Below are 21,045 nucleotides of genomic sequence, written 5' to 3'. Positions count from 1 at the left end.
AATGTTACCATTCAGACTTAGATTATGTGTATTTTTCCTTCAGAAGTTGTGCTTAACTATAAATAAAAATAAGCCCCTCTAAACTTGCCCTTCCCCGATGTATTACATCCTTAGAAGCTTAAGTTGATAGCTCTTCCTTGCCCACTAAAGAATATCGTGTCTATCAATGTATAGCTTGACGAGAAAATTTTTAGCATATTTCAGTTTTCAAAATAATAAACAAGATTACTGCTGGCAAAACTAACTTTATTTAGAAAAAAAACTTGAGGTTTTAAATTAGCAGTCTTCTTTATGTGCACCCTACTGAGATCAGCACAAATAAGATAAATCGAACCTTCATACAAACATACGAATTAGAAGAAGTAGGCCACTCGGCCCCTCGAGCCAGCTCTGCCATTCAATAAGATCATGGTTGATCTGAATGTAACCTCAACCCCATTCCTGCCTACCCCGATAACCTTTCACCCCCCCTTGTTAATCAAGAATCTATCTAGTTCTGCCTTAAAAATATTCAAAGACTCTGCTTTTGCTGCCTTTTGAGGAAGAGAGTCCCAAAGATTCAACCCTCAGAGGAAAAAATTCTCATCTGTGTCTTAAATGAGTGACCTCTTATTTTTAAACAGTGACCCCCTAGTTCTAGATTCTTCCACAAAAGGAAACATCCTCTCCACATCCACCCTGTCAAGACTCCTCAGGATCTTAAAGGTTGCAATTAAGTCGCCTCTTATTCTTCTAAATTGCAGTGGATACAAACCTAAACTGTCCAGCCTTTCCTCATAAGACAACCCGCCCATTCCTGACATTAGTTTAGTAACCTGAAACCTTCCTGTCACCTATGGTTCAAAATCACACTATGTGATAAAAATTTGTTCATTTGTGAATACTTACTTTCACATTACTTATTTTTCTGGTCTTGATACGACAGAAGACCTGAGTCAACCTCTCACACATTTAATCAGGTAAACAGTGAGCTAGCTCCAAGACCTTCACATTAATTAAATAAGCCACAAAATTCCAAGTTATTCTAGGTAGTTAAACAGACAAAACATAGGCTGCTGTCATGCTTACCGTTATAAAACATAAAAGATAAAATGTATGGAGGTAAAAGATTCCTCTTGCCAGGTTTCGAAATGACTGGCTCAAAAACCAGCATATATTCTGTACTATCTCTGCCAGGACTGTTTTCTGCCAGCACCAAGTTCTATTAAAGAGGAGCAAAAGTAAACAAACAAAAAGAATCATGTTTCAAGGATTAGCAAGGAATTTATGTTCAGTGAAATTATAGGAGTAGGTACAATAAAAAATTATTTTACACTGATGCAGCAAATAGCTCTTGACCAAATTAACTTTGATTGCAAAGGGGTCAAAGAAAGACATGATATCTGAAGATTCAGCACTACAAGTTCATGTCAAAAATGAATATGCTAATTCAATTTCTTACGCTAATAATTCCAATGAATACAGGTTGAACCATTTGGACTGCACAGACTAACCTGTTCATGCTTGTTTTACAAGCCAGACTTTAAAGTTACAGTAAGCCATTCCTAACAAGAGCTTCTTTGGATACTTTATTATCTATACCCAGCTTTATGATAAATTCTATTTACTTGTACAGACTGAAGCTAGAAAATTAGGACAATAAATGCAATATATACCAACTGAACGAACAATACACTAATTATAGATCCTGAAGTCTGGTCTTGACCACTGACTGCAAAATAATGCAACAGGCATTTATAGTAATGATTGAACAGGTTTTGTAAAAAAAAAATTACCACAAATTGCATATTTAGCTCCAACTGCATTAACTTTTGAAATAGTTTCCCCCCCCAAGAAACTTGAACAATTCCTTCAATCTACCAATTTGAAATGTGTATGCTAAACATTAAATAATGTTCAATTTTCACACGCAACCTAAATTTTCGGATATACACAAAAGATGAACCTGCAAAAAGGAACATTTAAAACAGTGAGCTTTTCCCTCATGGCATTAAAGAATTTGCTTCTAAATTCTTATAGCAACTTATCAAGCCCTCAAGAGATTATGGGCAGAATCTTTGGGTCAGTGAGCGGGGTCGGGCATGCGTCCCGACGTCACCGCGCGTCATTCAGATATTCAGTTCGGCGGGGGCACACCAGAGTTGGCTGCGCGCCCACCGAGCTATCAAAGACCTATTAAGGCCATTTAAATATCAATTAAAATACTTAACTGAGCTGCTGTCCAAACTTAAAGTTGGCAGCCTTAGCATTTATCATGAAACCTCATCCACATTTTTTTTGTCCTTATTAAAACCTTAAAAAATCTAACTGATCTTCCTGAGGCAGCTCTTTGCCTCAGGGAGATTTCTGCGCTCTTTCTGTGCACGCACGAAAGAACGCAGACCCCGACTCAGCCTCCTTCCCCTGCCCGCGCTTGGCGCTTTCAGATGCGCGTCACGCTTGGCAGGCCAATAAAGGCACATAAAATGCCGGCGTGCAGCCAATCTCGGGCGGCAATCAGCTGCGCGCCCGCCCGCTCCCACCCAAGTCCGTCCCGATGGGGAAAAAATTCTCTATCTTAAAAATAGCAAATGAGATGGCTGCCTGATCAAAATGTTTTAGGTAGAATTAGTTGAGTTGAAGTGCTGGGTTTTTCTCTCCAACATGCTAAGTGGTATTGATCTTTATGGATAAAAGGAATGCAATTAAAAGCTAATTAGAGATTTAAAGTGTAGTTCAATTGCACTTGTCAAGTGGAATAAATATTTTACTGGTATTCATCTACTATTCTGTTGTAGTTTTTATTTTTAATAGAATTTAAATAGTATATATTGTAGAGGAGCTAGTCCATTAAATATTAATTCAATTTTATATGCTTCATTACCAAGAGTATTATCAATAAACAAAATTCTCCTAAAGGATCTTTTAGGACCAAATAGAATTTTGTTCAGCAGCACACAGTTCCAATGGGCGTCATTATATTTAAAAAGGAAAAAAAACATGGAAATCCCATTTCTGCATTTTAAATTAGTTGAAGACTTGGTTCAAGCTGATGTTACAAAGATGTGTTACATAGAATATTAATTTGTAATGTCACCTACTTGATATATATACATATTGAAAAGAACATTTTTTGCTAAACAAATGACCCACTGGCCTACAGCAGTGACTAAGTTGCCACCAGCCACTTTATGGCGACAGATCCACAGAACTCAGAGACAAATGGTTAAGATAAGCCCTAGGTTGAAACCAGAGAGAGGCCACGTGACCCAACTCTTGGGTGTAAAACATGCTGGATGTGAACTAGCAGACAGAAGCTGTCCCAGGGACAGTAGGTGCAACGGTCTTACCCTGCTTACCCTCTCTCTGAAATTTCTCTCAACAAAGCTGAGTTCTGTTTGTTGAAAACCCACCAAAAGACCTAACTGCTGCAAAACCAAGAGTTTTTAAAGGAGGATTCCAACTCAACACCACTGTCTTTGAGAAAAAGGGATCAACCAGCCATGACTGCAGTGTGACTGCTTCAGTGAGAAACCAATGAAAATTAAATCGTCCACTTCACAAAAAAATGTTTGCAGAGGCTTGAGAGCAGTTATCCTATCGCTCTCTTTGTCAAATACAGAAAAACAAAAGATTTGTTGTTTGATAAGTATTTAAAGTTACATAAATCTTGTACTTATTTCAATTAAACAACTCACTGGAGGAGGTGGCTCCACAAATATCCCCATGCTCAAAGGTGGAGGAGCCCAGCACTTCAGTGCAAAAGATAAGGCTGAAGCATTTGCAACAATCTTCAGCCAGAAGTGCTGAGTGGAAGATCCATCTCAGCCTCCCCCGGAATCCCGCTGTCACAGATAGCAGTCTTCTGCCAATTTGATTCACTCCATGTGATATCAAGAAACAGGTGAACGCACTGGGAACAGCAAAGGTTATGGGCCCTGGCAATATTCCAGCAATGGTGCTATAGAATTGTGCTCCAGAACTTGCCGCGCGCCTGTCCATGCTGTTCCAGTATAGCTACGACACTGGCATCTGCACGGCAATGTGGAAAATTGTCCAGCACAAAAATCCAACCCAGCCAATTACTGCCCCATCAGTCTACTCTCAATCATCAGTACACTGATTGAAGGGGTCATCAACAGTGCTATCAAGCGTCACTTGCTTAGTAATAACTTGTTCACTGACACGGCTTGGCCTAAATAGCCAAGTGGTTATGGTACTGGGCTTGTAACCCCAAGATCAGAGTTCAAATCTCACAATGGCAAACTATGAAACAATGTAACTTCATCTGAATAGGAACAGATGGAAACGTGTTTGTACTCGAAAGAGTTACGGCCTGTCAGACTCCCAGAATAAGTTGCTCACTGACACTCAGTAGAGGTTCCGCTAGGATCACTCAGTTCCTGACCTCATTACAGACTTGGTTTAAACATGGACAGAAGAGCTGAACTCCAGAGGTAAGGTTAGAGTGACTGCCCTTGACATCAAGGCAGCATTTGACAGAGTGTGGCATCAAGGAGCAAAGTGGGAGTCAATGGGAATCAAGGGGAAAGCTCGCCGCTGGTTGGAGTCATACCTAACACAAAGGAAGGTGGTTGTGGCTGTGGGAGGTCAATCATCTCAGTTCCAAGACATCACTACAGGAGTTCCTCAGGGTAGTGTCCTAGGCCCAACATCTTCAGCTGCTTCATTAATGACCTTCCTTCCATCATAAGGTCAGAAGTGAGGATGTTAGCTGATGATTGTATGCTGTTCAGCACCATTTGCAACGACTCAGATTCTGAAGCAGTCCATGTCCAAACGCAGCAAGACCTGGATAATATCCAAGCTTGGGCTGACAAGTGGCAAGTAACGTTGTCTGGCACGAATAACCATCGCCAACAAGAGAGAATCTAATCATTATCCCTAGGCATTCGATGACAGTAACATCACTGAATCCCTACTAGCAACATCCCGGATTACCATTGACCAGAAACTGACTGGACTAGCCATTCAAATACTGTGGTTACAAGAGCAGGTCAGAGGCTAGGAATTCTGCAGCAAGTAACTCACCTCCTGACTCCCCAAAGCCTATCCACAAGGCACAAATCAGGAATACTCTCCACTTGCCTGATGAGTGCAGATCCAACACTCAAGAAGCTTGACACCATCCAGGACAAATCAGTCCGCTTGATTGGCGCCCCTTCCACAAACATTTCCTCCTTCCACCACCGGTGAACAGTGGCAACCGCGTATACCATCTACAAGATGCACTGCAGAAACTCACCAAGGCTCCTTAGGCAGCACCTACCAAACCCACGACCCCTACCATCCAGAAGGACAAGGGCAGCAGATAAATGGGAACACCACCACTTGGAAGTTCCCCTTCAAACCACTCTTCATCCTGCCTTGGAAATATATCACCGTTCCTTCACTGTCACTGGGTCAAAATCCTGGAATTCTCTCCCTAACAGTACCTACACCACATAGACTGCAGTGTTCAAGAAAGCAGCTCACCATCACCTTCTCAAGGGCAATTAGGGATGGGCAATAAATGCTGGCCTAGCTAGCAACGCCCATATACCATAAATGAATAAAAAAATTACTGCTTCTGATGTTATATGTACTCTCACCTTTCAAACTACACATCAATGGTTGAATAAAGCATGAATGTTTAACGCTAAGCTAATCAAGAATCTATCAAGGATTATGAGCTTTTTCAAGTCTGAATTATTCAGCTTGCAAATCTGATTGCAAACCATAAATTAGGAACTGGACAGACATATACAAAGCACCAGAATTTTCTGTAATAGAACATCAAACAGTGCCTTTATTTAGACTTGTGCTTAAAGACTCAGATTTCCTTGGCCTTGCTCCCTCTTCACTGTCCTGCATCCTCCTCTGCTCCAAATATTTAGCCAACTTTCCCTGAAAAATAGGAATGGTTTCTTCCTCAAACACCAATGGCGAAATTTTCCAGGCTCCAACAAATCCAAGTGGAGAAACTTGCCCTGACCTTGAATCTGGTAATTTTAGATTATGATCTTGTGTCATTTACCACCAATTCTACATCATCTTAAAATTCTCTATTAAATTTGCTTGTAGGTTTCTCTGCTCCACTGAGAACAGTCCCACGTGTCAAATGTCAATTATAGTTTCCCATCATCTTGGGCAATCTACATTCATAGAATTATACAGCATAGGAAGAGGCCATTTGACTCTTGTGTCTGTGTCAACTTGTTGATAGAGCTATCCAGTTAAACAGAGTCCCCATTTTCCCCATAAGCATTTTTCCATCAAGTATTCACACAATTCTCGAGTGCTGCTATTGCATCTGCTTCCACCCTTTCAGGCAGTAGATTCCAGATCATAACTCACCGCGTAATGAAATGTTTCATGCTTCCACCCATTCTTTCGCTAGTAACCTAAAGCTGTGTCCTCTAGTTATTGATCCTTCAGCCAAGATAAAATTTCTCTTTTACACTATCAAAATCATTCATGATTATGAACAGCTCTATAAATCTTCTCTCAACTTTCTATGCTCCAATAAGAGTAATCCCAGTTCTCCAGTCTGCACATCACTGAAGTCTCTGAGCTCTGGTGTCTTTCTAGTAAACCTCTACTGTTCTCTCTAATTGACATCTGAGTGTGGTGCCCAGAATTGAACACACTATTCCAACTGAAGCCTAGCCAGTGTTTTATGAAGAGTTACTTTTTTTATACTCTAGCCTCTAATAATAAAGCCAAGTATTCCAAATGTTTTTCTTGGGGAGAATTTTCTGAGCTGAGCACTCCATGCGCAGGTTGGGGGAGGAGGCTGAGTTGGGGCCTGCACTTTTTCACTGCGTCAGGGAGATAAGTTTGATCTCTGAAAATTTTAATAAAAGAAAATTTTTTTTAAGACATGTCCCCTCATTTGACAGTGTCACATGAGCTGAGATATGTCAATGAATTTTATTAAAAATTTTAATTTAACTTTAAAAACCTTCATGAAACCTCATCCTGCCCATGGATGAAGTTTCATGTTAAATGCGAAGGCCGCCTGGGCTCTTCGACTGCCCGCCAACCTTAAGCTCAGTTAATTAGTTCAATTGCTATTTAAATGAACCTAATAGGCCTTTGACAGTTCAGCAGGCGCGCAACTGACTCCAGCGCGCGCCCGCTGAACTCAAGATCTGAATGACGCGCGGTGACGTCGGGACGCACGCCCTGCTTCACCGTGCGTCATTTTATGGATCAGCGAGCGGGTCCTGCCCCTGCTCGCCAACCTGAAGATTCTGGCCCCTGAAACAACCTTCTGAGCCTGTCTTGCCACCTTCAAAGATTTGTGTAGAATACCTCAGGTCTCAATCAACCCTTTAAAATTGTACACTTAGTTCATACTGCCTCTCCTTATGCTTCCTACCAAAATGCAACACTTCGCACTTCTTTGCATTAAATTTCACCTGTAACATCTCTACCCATTTCATTAGCTTATGTCCTCATGAAATCTGTTACTATCCTTCTCATTGTTCATTACATTTCTTAGTTTATCATCTGCAAAATTTGAAATTATGCCCTGTATATCCAAGTCCAGATCATTAATATATAGCAAAATAACCAATAGTTGCAATATCAATTCCTGGTGAATAACACTTTATACTTCCATTCAATATAGAAAAAACTGTTCATTAGTTCTGTGCTTTCTATCCCTTAACCAATTTTTAATCCATGCTGAGACTGTCCTTTTAATCTCATGGACTTTAATTTTTCAAACAAGTTTGCCTGTTGAATTCCTTTTGAAAGTCCAGATCTACAAGGTCAACCTCATCCATGATTTGTTACTTCAAAGTGCTCAATCAAGGGTCAAGGGCAGAATGTACTTAAGAGTTAAGAAACAATTGAGCTGCCATGATACTACTGAGTGTATTCTACAGGCCAGCAACTAGGGATGTAGGAACAAATTTGCAGGGAAATTACAAAGAGGTACAAGAACTATAGATTAGTCGCTCGGTAGTATGGAACTTGAGTATTTCAAAAAAAGAGAGACATGGTGTCAAAACTTTTCATTTTGCACTCATCAGGACAGATACAAGAATATCAAATTTCAAAGGGAACAACAAGTTAAAAAGGTGCTGATTAGTTGAGAAGTTGAATCTGATTGGTCGGGAAGTGAAATCTGCTCGAGGCATTGCCATGGAGATTGTGCTGCCCAATCATAGAATCACATCTAATGTTGGCCACATGTTCTGAGCTTTGCAAGCATGGACTGGTTGAGTATGGTCAACACTGCCTGTTCCGGACAGCCAAAGGGATGTGTTGTTTGATACGATCCATCAGTCATAGGGACTAATGGCCTACATTTCTGGCATCACACTAACACTGAAATACATATACCATATTGCGCACGTGTGGTAGGCAGAACATCTTTTTGGTTTAACAGCATCTGTTAGTGGAGAATACCACTTGTTGAGACTCATGAATTGGCCTAAGGCCTGAAAAGTGCCCTGGAAGGGTAAGATGTCTCAAAAAATTTGAACAACAGGTAAAGCTAGCCATTTCACACTGCTACTATGTAGTAGCAACATGTGGTACTCTCCACTAACTGCAGTCAAACCAAAAAGACGTTCTACCCACCACACAAATGAGTAATATACTATATGAATTTCAGTGCTTGTGTGATGCCAGGCAAGTAGGCCACACGTCCCAACAAGTGGTGAATCACATCAAACAGCATGCACATTTGGCTGTTTGCAACAGGCCGAGTACTGACCGTACTCAATCAGCCTGGGCTTGCAAAACTCAGAACATAGTGTTTGACACTGATGTGATTCCATGACTGGATAACACTTACAGAACAGTACCGAGTGTGCTAAGAATTACACTAACAACCAATTTATAATGATTAGCTGGGCTTGCAATGGTTTTTAAATTTCACTCATGGGATGTGGGTGTCACCGGCTAGGCCAGCGTTTATTGCACATTCCTAATTGCCCTTGAGAAGGTGGTGGTGAGCTGCCTTCTTAAACCACTGCAGTCCATGTTGTGTAGGAGTACACACAGTGCTGTTAATGAGGGAGTTGCAGGAACTTGACCCAGCAACTGTGACTCTACAGCGATATATTTCCCTGACTTGTGCCTTGTACATTTGGGCTTTGGGGAGTCGGCAGGTGAGTTGCTTGCTGCAGAGTTCCTAGCCTCTGACGTACTCTTGCAGCTACAGTATTTATATGACTAGTCCAGTTCAGTTTCTGGTAATGGTAATCCTCAGGGTGTTGATAGTGGGGGATTCAGTGGTAATGCCACTGAATGTCAAGGGGCAATGGTTAGATTCTCTCTTGTTGGAGGTGGTCATCACCTGCCACTTGTCAGCCCAAGCCTGGACATTGCCTAGGTCTTGCTGCATTTGGACATGGACTGCTTCAGTGTCTGAGGGGTCCTGGATGGTGCTGAACATTGTGCAAGCATTCCCACTTCTGAACCTTATGATGGAAGGAAGATCATTGATGAAGCAGCCGAAGGTGGTTGGGCCTAGGGCACTACCCTGAGGAACTCCTGCAGTGAAATCCTGGAACTGAAATGATTGACCTCCAACAACCATAACCATCTTCCTTTGTGCTAGGTATGATTCCAACTAGCAGAGAGTTTTCCCCTTGATTCCCACTGACTCCAGTTGTGCCAAGACTCCCTGATGCCACATTTGATCTAATGCTTCCTCGATGTCAAGGGCAGTCACTCACCTCACGTCTGGAGTTCAGCCCTTTTGTCCATGTTTGAACTAAGGCTGTAATGAGGTCAGCAGCAGAATGGCTCTGGCAGAATCCAAAGTAAGCATCGGTGAGCAGGTTATTGTTAAGCAAATGTTGCTTGATAGCACTGCTGATGACCCCTTCCATCTCTTTACTGTTGACCGAGAGTAGGCTGATGGGGCGGTAATTGGCTAGGTTGGATTTATCCTCCTTTTTGTTTACAGGACATACCTGGGCAATTTTCCACATTGCCGGGTAGATGCCAATGTTGTAGCAGTACTGGAACAGGCTGAAGATTGTTGCAAATGCTTCAACCTTATCTTCTGCACTGATGTGCTGCCTGTCCAGCATGTTGTTTAATTGCTCACCAGCATTCACATCTGGATGCAGCAGGACTGCAGAGTTGGATCTGATCTGCTGGTTGTGGAATCACTTAGCTCTGTCCATCACTTGTTGCTTATGCTGTTGGCACACAAGTAGTCCTGTGCTGTAGCTTCACTAGGTTGACACCTCATTTTTAGGTATGCCTGGCACTGGTCCTGGCACACCCTCCTGCAGTCTTCATTGAACCAGGGTTGATCCTCTGGCTTGATGGTAATAATAGAGTGGGGGATATGCCAGGCCACAAGGTTATAGATTGTGGTTGAGTACAATTCTGCTGCTGCTGATAGCCCACAGCGCCACATGGTTTTGAGCTACTAGATCTGTTCAAAATCTAACCCACTTAGCGTGGTGACACTACCACACAACACGATGGGGGGTATCCTCAAAGTGAAGAAGGGACTCCGTCTCCACAAAGACTGTGTGGTGGTTACTCCACTCCACTACTGTCGTGGACAGATGCATCTGCGGCAGGCAGATTGGTGAGGATGAGGTTAAGTATGTTTTTTGGCTCTTGTTGATTCCCTCACCACTTGCCAAAGGCCTAGTCTGGCATCCATGTCCTTTAGGACTCGATCAGCTTGGACAGTAGTGGTGCTACCAAGCCACTCTTACTGGACATTGAAGTCCCCCACCTAGAGTACATTCTGTGCCCTTGCCACCCTCAGTGCTTTCTCCAAGTGGTGTTCAACATGGAGGAGTACTGATTCATCACCTGGGGGGTTGGGATGCAGTATGTGGTAATCAGCAGGTTTCCTTCCTTATTTTAGACCCAATGCCATGAGATTTCATGGGGTCCAGAGTCAATGTTGAGGACTCTCAGGGCAACTCCATCCTGACTCTATACCACTGTGCCGCCACCTCTGCTCGGTATGTCCTGTCCCATCCAGACAGGCGGATGGTAATGGAGGTGTCTGGGACATTACCTGCAAGGTATGATTCTCTGAGCAAGACTATATCAGGCTGTTGCTTGACTGGTCTGAGAGACAGGTCTCCCAATTTTGGCACTATCCCCCAGTAAGGAGGATTTTGCAGGGTTGACAGGGCTGAGTTTGCCATTGTCGTTTCAGGTGCCTAGGTTGATGCCAGGTGGTCCATCCGGTTTCATTCCATACAGACTTTTTAGTGGTTTGTTACAATTGAATTGGCTTGCTAGGCCATGTCAAAGACCATTTAAAAGTCAACCATATTGTTGTCAATCTGGAGTCACATGTAAGCCAGTGCCAATCGTGATCCAGACGGGTTTTTACGACGCTGACTGGTTTCATCATTAGATTTTTAATTCAACTTCACCATCTGCCATGGTGGGATGCGACTCCAGGTCCCCAAAGCATTACCCCGGGTCTCTGGATTACTCGTCCAGTGACAATACCACTACGCCACCACCTCCCTCAACGCCACTGCCTCCTCACTTAACGCTTGCTAGAAGCCATATATATTCATATGCAGGGTCCTGTCATCTGCAAGCAGAAAGAATATGTCCAGGCATTGCGCCTTTTTCAATTAAACAAAAAGCATGGGGGAGCAACTGTTCCCTAGTGCATTCCCCATGGCAATGCCTCAGATAGAGTCTATTTGCCTTTTTTGAATTTAAAAAAATAGCTTGGGGAAATAACTGTTCCCTGGTGCATTCTCCATAGTACCTCCACAGACAATATGAATCCACTGCCAACCAATCAGCACCCTTTATTCAGGCAGCATAAACTATTGTTCCCTTTGAAATTTGTTATTCTTGCATTTGTGCCGATGGGTGCAAGACAAAGAGCTTCAACAGCATGTCTCTTTTTTCACCAATACTTGACTACAGTACTGAGAGTGGAGGACTTCAATTATTCCAATATGTCCTGGAATAATTGTGTAAAGGGCAGGAAGGTGAAGAGTTGCTGGTGTATTCAGGAGAATTTGCTTGAGTAGCTTGTTTCCAGCCCAAAAAGGAAGAAGACATTGCTGGATCTGGTTCTGGGGAATGAGGTGGATCGAGTGGATCTGTATGGGAACTTTTAGAGAACAGTGATCCAGTATTATAAGATTTAGATTAGCTATGGAAAAGGACAAGGAGCATTCTAAAACAAATTATACTTAATTAGAAGAGGGCCAATTTCATTAGGCTGAGAGGACTGGCAGGCAAAACTGCATTTGAAGAATGGGCTGCCTTCAAGGAAGATAGTTTGAGTACAGTTAAGATACATTTCCCTGAGGGTTAAAGTAGGGTTACCAAAGCCAGATTTCCCTGCAAACTGAGAAATTGTGGAAGCACTGGCATCAATTTTTCACATCTCCATTGATAACGGAGTGGTGACAGCAGACTGGAGAAAAGTAAATGTTACACCCTTTTCTGAACAAGGGTGTAAGGATAACCCAACAACAACAGACAATCAGTTAACCTCAAACATAAGAAAGTTTTCAGAAAGGATAATTTAAGACAAGGGTGGATTAATTAAGGGCTCGTAAGAATATAAGAAAGGGGAGGAGCAGGCCTTTTGGTCTCGAGTTTGATCCGCCATTCAATAAAATCATGGCTGATTTGATTATGGCCTGAACTCCACTTTCCTGCCTGTCCCCCATAACCCTTCACTCCCTTATAGATTAAAAATCTGTCTGACTGAGTTTCCACTGCTCTATGTGATGGGGAATTCCAAAGATTAACAACCCTCAGTGAAGAAAATCCTCATCTGTCTTAAATCAAAGACCCCTTATTCTGAAACTGCACCCCCACAGTTCTAAATTCCATTACTATGGAAACATTCTCTCAGCGCCTGACCTGTCAAGCTCTCTTAGAAGTTTATATGCTTCATTAAGATCACTTCTTGTTGTTTTGAACTCCAATGAGTATAGGCCCAAACTGCTCAATCTTTCCTCATAAGACAACCCCTTCATCCCAGCAATCAACCTACTGAAGCTTCTCTGAACTGCCTCCAATGCCAGCATATCCCTCCTTAAATAGGGGAGGCTAAAGCTGTACGGGATACAGTTGTAGCAAGACTTCCCTACTTTCATGCCCCGTCTCCCTTGCAATAAAGGCCAACATTCCATTTGTCTTCTTAATTACTTGCTGTACCTACATGCTAACTTTTTATGATTCATGTATAAGGGCACCCAGATCCCTCTGTAAAACAGCATTTTGTAAGGGTCTTTCCATTTAAAGTACATTTTGCTTGTCTATTTTTCCTACTAAAGTGGAGAACTTCACATTTTCCCACATTGTATTCCATCTGTCAAATTTTGTTCATTTATTTAATCTATCCTCATCCCTGTGTAGACTCTTGTGTCCTCCTCACAACTCGCTTTCTTAGCTATCTTTAAATTGTCAGCAAATGTGGCCATCTTGTCAATTCTGTACATTCATCCAATTTAGATTGTAAATAGTTGAGGTCCCAACACTGGTCCATGTGGTACCCACTAGTTACGGTTTACCAACCTGAAAGTGACCCATTTATCTTGACTGTGTTTCCTGTTGATTAACCAATCCTCCATCCGTGCTAATAAATTACCCCAACACCATGAGCTCTTATCTTGTCCATTAACCTTTATGCAGCTACTAGCCCTTAACTAGTCCTGACTATTATGATAGCCAATCTAATTGGTTGATAACTACTCAGGAAAATGAACTAAACTGACAGAAGAAAATCACCCATTCCAATACATAGGCTCCAAATATAAATATGTTCATCTGAACTCAACTGAAACAGAAGAACCCAAAATCAAGAGGGGAACAGATATGCTTTGGCAGTGAAACTAATGTGGGGTATGGGATAATTTTAAATTTTGGAAATATAGAATATAAAATAAAAACAGAAAATGTTGCAAAAAATGCTCAGCAGGCAGATCTGGCATCATCTGTGGAGGGAGAAACAGAGTTAACATTTCAGCCCTGAAAGATTCAGGTTAACTGTCCCAGTCAGCAAGTTTTTACCAGAGGAGTTAAACTAAATACAACTTACTGAAACAACAGAAGATCCTTGGTTGAGTTCAAACTCCAGACAGCTGAGTTTTCCCTGAAACTGAGGAATCTCACCATCATCTTCAATCGTACTTTTAATAGTAACCACCAACTTGCCACAAATATCCTCTCCAGCTGCATTGTTATATTCATCCTGATTGTGAAGAACAAATATAAAGAAAGCTTGGATACATTACTTCAGCCAACGTCTTAATAAATATAAGCATCTAAACATTCATTCAAGTGAATACAAATGTCTAAAGAAAAATGAAAGGCTTATTTTTATAGATGAGGTGGAGAGGAAATGAATAAAAATACAAACTTAGTTAAAAAAAAACTACTGGGGGAACACTTTAAATTTATCCCTGCAATCAGCACTCCTTACCTTCATGTCTCTAAATTCGCTTATCTCCTGTTCTCCTTCCATATGAACCCTCCGAGCATGGCCCACCCCCATAGCCTCCATACCTTCGCTCTCTCAAAAATCAAAAGGCAATCTGACCACTTTTTCATATTCCACACTATCCATAACTCTTTATTCTCCCAGCCCTACTTCTTTCTGTGCCTGTCTCTTGAAAAAACTCCTCCAACTTAGTCACGAATGCACTTTCAAACTCCTAACTGTCAAGCCTTTGTCCCTCTATTCCGTTCCTCATAACATTATACCTACATCACATGGACTGCAGCGGTTCAAGAAGGCAGCACACAACTACCTAAGGGCAATTAGGGATGGGTAATAAATGCTGGCCTAGCCCAGCGACACCCACATAGAATCTATCACAAAACTAGCATAGCCACCCACAGGTTTGGTCTAGCTGGACCACATCAAACACCAGCAGCTCTCACTTATCTCTGTCAAAACCTTCCACTTTAGGATCATCCCGGAGAACCAAGGTTCTTTTCTCCTCTACCAATAACCTCTTTAAATTCCAGCCCTTACTGGTTTTCTGTTACACTGTAGAATGGTTACAGCCTGTCATGTTTATGCCAGCTGTTTGCAAGAGCAACTCGCTAATCTCACTCCCTGCTTTTCTCCGTAGCCCTGCTGCAAACCCTCTCCACCTTAGGTAATTATCCAATTCCCTTTTGAAAGCTGCAATTGAATCTGCCTCCATCACAGTCACAGATCCTGACCACTCACTTCATAAAGAAAGCTTTTCCCCATACTGTCTTTGGTTCTTTTGTCTGTCAACTTAAATCAGTGTCCTCCGCTTCTCGACCCTTGCCAATGCAAACAGCTTAAGAACCTAAGAAAAAGGAATAAGCCATTCAGCCCTTTGAGCCCACTCTGATCTTCTACTTCAACACCATTTTCCTGTGCTATCCCTGTATCCTTTAATGTTTTTAATATGTAGAAATCTATTGATCTCAGTCTTGAACATACTGAACAACTGAGCCTCCACAGCCCTTTGGGGCAGAGAATTCCGAAGACTCACCACCCTCTGAGTGAAGAAATTCCTCATTCAGTCCTAAAAGACCTGCCCTTATTGATACTGAGTCCCTTGGTTCTAGGCCTCCCAGACAGGGGAAATATCCTTCCTACATCTTCCTTGTCGAGCCCTGCAAGAATTTTGAATGTTTGAATGAAATCACCTCTCGTTCTTCTCAACTCCAGAGAATAAACACCTAGTCTATTTGATCCCAGGTATTAATTTAGTAATAGTTTCTCCTTATCTACTCTGGCATGATTTTAACACCTCTATAAAATCCCTTCTCAACCTCCTTTTCTCCAAGGAGAAAAACCCTAGTTTCTCTAACCTATCCCCATAGCTGAAGTCCTTCATCTCTGGAACGATTTTTGTAAATCTTTTCTGCACCCTCTCAAATGCCTTCACATCCTTTCTAAAGTGTAATGCTCAGAATTGGACACAATACTCAAGTTGAGGCCGATCCAGTGTTTGATAAAATTCACCATAATTTTCTTGCTTTTGCACTTTATGCCACCATTACACCATGATATATACAGATACCCTGCTGCTTCCCCATTTTCTCCTTCATGCCAAACCAGCCCCAAACCCCCACCTGGTGTCTCTCCAATCTCCTCTCATAACTTCTCTAAGCTGAGTCCATGAAACCACTCCTTTCTCCCCATTCCATGAAACACCCAACTTAGCTCTGGGTCTATGCTGGCTGACATGGTAAATAGTTCCTTTTCCAAGCACTGCCCCCTTCGCTTTCATCACCTGTCAAAAAATCCTCATGCTGCTTCTCCATCTGCAGTATTCTTTTCCCCTCCAAAAATCTTGAATAGGTTGTTATCTCACATATTCATGTCCATCGCTCTCACAACTCCTTGTTTGAATTCTTCCATTAGTTAGCCCTTGCTACAGTAATGAAACCACCCTAACTATACAGAAACTACACTGTTACAATGATAGTGTTGAACTATCCACTTCTTAATCACTCTACAGTCTTTTAATGGTCAACAACACCAGCCCTCTCCAATGCCTCAATGTTGTCCAGTTCCATGGGACCGCCTCACTTGGTTTTATCTCTTAACTATCTGATTAGAGTCACAAAAACTCTAACAATCGCTTTTTTCTCATGTGTTATTCTTTTGTTTTCTTTCTCTTTACCTATAAACAGTACTTTCAAGCAATAACCACCTAATTGCTTAAAAACGAAAACATTTAGATTTTAGAAATAATCAGCAACAAATTACAATTTGCCAGATAGTCCCTTCCTGACTTCAATTTAGTGAAAATCTGGAAAACACATGTGGACATTGGATGAAAGCAGAATTGGGCTCAGCTGTGATACCCTGTACAAGTAACCTGTTGATAATTACTAAAATAAAAGCAAAGTACTGCGGATGCTGGAATTCTAACAAAAAACAGAAAAAGCTGGAAAAACTGAGCAGATCTGGCAGCAACTGTGGAAAGAGAAAGAGAGTTAACTTTTTGAGTCCAATATGACTCCTCTTCAGAACTGAAGAGTCATATTGGACTCGAAATGTTAACTTTGTCTCTCTCCCCACAGATGCTGCCAGGTCTGGCTCAGTTTTTTCCAGCATTTTCTGTTTTTGTTACTGACAAACAGCATTGGGCTCACAGGCATTGGGCAAGGTTTTGCAGGATTGTTGGCATCTAAAGAACAGTGAGATAAAATAGAAAAAGAATCAGTGGTTATTACTTGAAATTAACATTATAATAAAAGGAATTTTATTACCATGATCTTCAGACACAAATTTTTGACCAAGGTACGATGGGTGACACTGCGGACATTTGAGACAGTAGGAGTGGCTGGGAGCTCTTCTGGCATTAATTTCAATGGTTCACCTGGTACCACATGGAAAGTAATCTAGAATGAAAAAAAGAGGTGCAAAAGATAGAATCAGAGTTGTTACAGCACAGGAGGTGGCTATTCAGCTCACTGCATTCATGCCAACTTTCTGCAAGAGCAACTCAGCCAGTCAGACTCACCCACCATTTCCTCGTAGCCCTGCAATTTTTGCCTCTTCAGGTAACTATCCAATTCCTTTTTGAAAGTCATGACTGAAAGTCATCACATCATGCTCTTATGCACTGTGCAAAAACAGCTTTTTTCATGTCACCTTTGGTTCGTTTGCCAATTACCTTTAATTGTTGTCTTCTGGTTCTTGACACTTTACGAACAACTCTCCAGATCTACTCTGTCTAGGTACCTCACGACTCCATCAAATCTCTCAACCATCACATTTCTAAGGAGGAAACAGTCTCAACTACTCCAATCTATCTACTTAACTGAAGTCCCTCATCGATGAAACCACTCTCGTAAATCTTTTCTGCACCCTCTTCACATCCTTCCTAAAGTGGGGTGCACAGAATTGGGCACAATTCTTCAGTTGAGATTAAATCAGTGTTTTATAAAAGTTCATTACATTTTTCTTGAGAAACGAGGTGGGACAAGTGGATCAAGTGTCAGTAGGGGCCGGTGGTAGTAAAGGTTTTGGTTAGCTCTGGTAAATGACAAGGAGTAATCCAGAGTAAAATAATGAATTGTGGAAGGACCGGTTTCAGTGGGATGAGAAAGAATCTGGTCTAGTTAAATTAGAATGAAAGATAGGCAGCTCATTTCTCAGAATTTGATCTTCTTCACTGGACATTTAGAATGTAGAAAGGAACTGCGCATGGTTTCATGGGCATGGAAAACAGGCTACAATACTGGCAATGTGGAAAATTGCCCAGTTGCACCCTGTGCACAAAAAGCAGGACAAATCGAACCTGGCCAATTATAGCCCCATCAGTTTACCGTTGACCATCAGCAAAGTGATGGAAGGGGTCATTGACAATGTTATCAGACCCCACTTGCTCAGCAATAAACTGCTCACTGACACTCAGTTTGGATTCTACCAAGTCCACTAAGTTCCTGACTTCATAACATCCTTGGTCCAAAACATGGACAAAACAGCTGAATGCCAGGGTTGAGGTGAGAGTGACTGCCCTTGACATCAAGCCAGCATTTGACTTTGTGTGGCATCAAGAAGCCCTAGCAAAACTGAAATCAATGGGAATCAGGGGAAATCTCTCCAGTTTGGTTGTGGTTGTTGGAGGTCAATCTCAGTTCCAGGACATTGCTGCAGGAGTTCCTCAGTGTAGTGTCCTAGGCCACAACCTTCTTCAGCTGCTTTGTCAATGAACTTCCCTCCATCATAAGGTTAGAAGAGAGGATGTTCACTAATGATTGAACAATGCTCAGAACCATTCATGACCCCTCAGATACTGAAGCAGTACATGCCCATATGCAGCAAGACCTGGACAACATTCTCCAGTTGAGACTGGACAACATTCAGGCTTGGGCTGATAAGTGGTAACATTTGTGTCACACAAGTGCCAAGCAATGGCCATCTCCAAGAGGGAATCTAAACATCTTCCCTTAACATTCAATGGCATTAGCATCACTGAATCCCCCACTATCAACAGCCCAGGGCTTACCATTGACCAGAAACTGAACTAGATTAGCCATATGAATACTGTGGCCACAAGATCAGGTAAGAAGCTGGGAATTCTACAGCCAGTATCTCACTTCCTGACATCCCCCCCAAAGCTTGACAACTATCTACAAGGCACAAATCAAGAGTGTGATGGAATATTCTTCACTTGCCTGGATGGGAGTGCAGCTCCAACATACTCAAGAAGCTCCACACCATCCAGGACAAAGCAGTCTACTTGATTGGCAACCCATCCACCACTTTCAACATTCCTCCCTCCACCACCGATGCACAGTGGCAGCAGTGCGTGATATCTACAAGTTGCACTGCAGCAACTCAAACAAGGCTCCCTCAACAGCGTCTTCCAAAACCATAACCTCTATCACCTAGAAGGACAAGGGCAGCAGATGCATAGGAACACCATCACCTGCAAGTTCCCTTCCAAGTCAGTGTCCTGACTTGGGACTATACCGTTCCTATACTGTTGCAGGACCAAAATCCTGAAGCTCCCTTCCTAACGGCACTGTGGGTAGACCTACACCACATGGACTGCAGCTTACCACTACCTGCTCAAGGGCAATTAGGGACATGTAATAAATGCTGGCCTAGTCAGCGATGCCTCATGAACAAAATAGTAAAAAAATTATTATTCTTAGTTAAGGCTGGCTAGTTTGAACATAAAGCCATAGATGAAAGAGCGGTATGAAGATGTGTTAGACTTTTCCTATAAACTTGCTTGCTTGCTGAAGTACATACATCCAGCATTATGTGGTAATAATAGATGTGTCTGCAGCCCAGTTCACTAACCCAATAAGATGTAAGAACAGCTGCACTGAATGGCTACTAAAAGCAAAATACTGCAGATGTTGGAAATTTGAAATAAAGGCAGAAAATGGTGGAAAAACTCAGCAGGCCTGGCAGCATTTGTGGAGAGAGAAACAGAGTTAATGATGCGAGTCAAACATGACCTTTCTTTGGAACAGTTCCCAAGAGAAGTCACATTCAACTCAAAATGTTAACTGTTTCTCTTTCCACAGATGCTGCCAGACCTGCTGAGATTTTCCAGCACATTCAGCTTTTATTGCACTGAATGACCATTGTGAATGCTTGTTAGCAGGCCTCATGAACAGGCTTAGATATAAATAACTGATAGTGGAATGAATGGGAGGAAGGAACTAGTCCAGAAAAGACAGCTTGAGAGGACGAAATGAGGTAAGGAAGGCCGAATATGGCTATATGATATGTGCGAAGGTCCAAAAGATTAATGACAGGTGACTGATATCCAAGGCAGGATGTTTAATCCAAAGCTTAGACAAAGACCTCGACACACCATAAGTTATTTTGAAATAAAGTAAATCTTCGTAGGTCCAAAAGTCCTGGTCAATAATCCATCCAGGCATCCATCTCTGAAAAAGAGTATAAAGTAAGAGACTTTGGAAGGGTTCATTACATTAGGTGGTGGAAAAGGGCTCTGAGGAAGACTCCAGTCAAACCTTCCTGAGGGGTTCCAGAAGTCATGAAGACTTAAGCGCCAGGAAGAGAAGAACTGAAGAGCTGTTCATCCATGCTAGCCGTTCTGCCCGATCTGGACTGGTACTTGCTTACTTGTCACGTGCGTAAGTTTTTGCTTTATAACCAGCAATGTTATAGCCCACCTTAAACTCTTATTAAAACTCAACATCCCACCTTTTTACCTGCATTCAAATCCTGACTGGTTTATTCTCTCTGGTTTTTATATGATCCCAACCTATATTAAGATAATTAAAAGTCTCCCATTATAACTACTCTATCATTTGTGCACTCCCTATAATTGATTTGTCAATTAGTTCTTCAACATCTTTCCCATTAGTTGGTGACCTGTAGAATATACCCACTAGTGCAATGGTACATCTATTATTTCTTAGCTTTACCCACATTGGGGGCCGGTTAGCTCAGTTGGCTGGACGGCTGATTTGTGATGCAGAGTGATGCCAACAGCGCGTGTTCAATCCCATAGCGGCTGAGGTCATCCATCAAGGCCTTCTCAACCATGTCCCTCACCTGAGGTGTGGTAACCTTCAGGTTAAACTCACCACCTGTCGTCTTTCTCTAATGAGAGAGCAGCCTGTGGTCCTCTGGGACTACGGAGA

General features: G+C 42.1%; 1 protein-coding gene across 1 annotated transcript in view; it reads right to left on the bottom strand.

Annotated features, from left to right (window-relative positions):
• The window catches only part of smchd1 (structural maintenance of chromosomes flexible hinge domain containing 1), a 215,627-nt gene that overhangs the window by 27,909 nt on the left and 166,673 nt on the right, over positions 1-21,045 (bottom strand). Inside the window, exons 36-38 of the mRNA XM_041189810.1 lie at positions 17,176-17,307; positions 14,009-14,161; positions 1,069-1,201 (exon numbers count right to left, since the gene is read on the bottom strand). Of these exons, the coding sequence (XP_041045744.1) occupies positions 1,069-1,201; positions 14,009-14,161; positions 17,176-17,307 (418 nt within the window). The remainder of the gene's footprint in view (positions 1-1,068; positions 1,202-14,008; positions 14,162-17,175; positions 17,308-21,045) is intronic.

Source organism: Carcharodon carcharias, chromosome 6 (genome assembly GCF_017639515.1).
Source record: "Carcharodon carcharias isolate sCarCar2 chromosome 6, sCarCar2.pri, whole genome shotgun sequence".
NCBI lineage: Eukaryota > Metazoa > Chordata > Chondrichthyes > Lamniformes > Lamnidae > Carcharodon > Carcharodon carcharias.
Note: the sequence above shows the minus strand (reverse complement) of the source record. Positions and strands in the feature narration are given on the sequence as shown.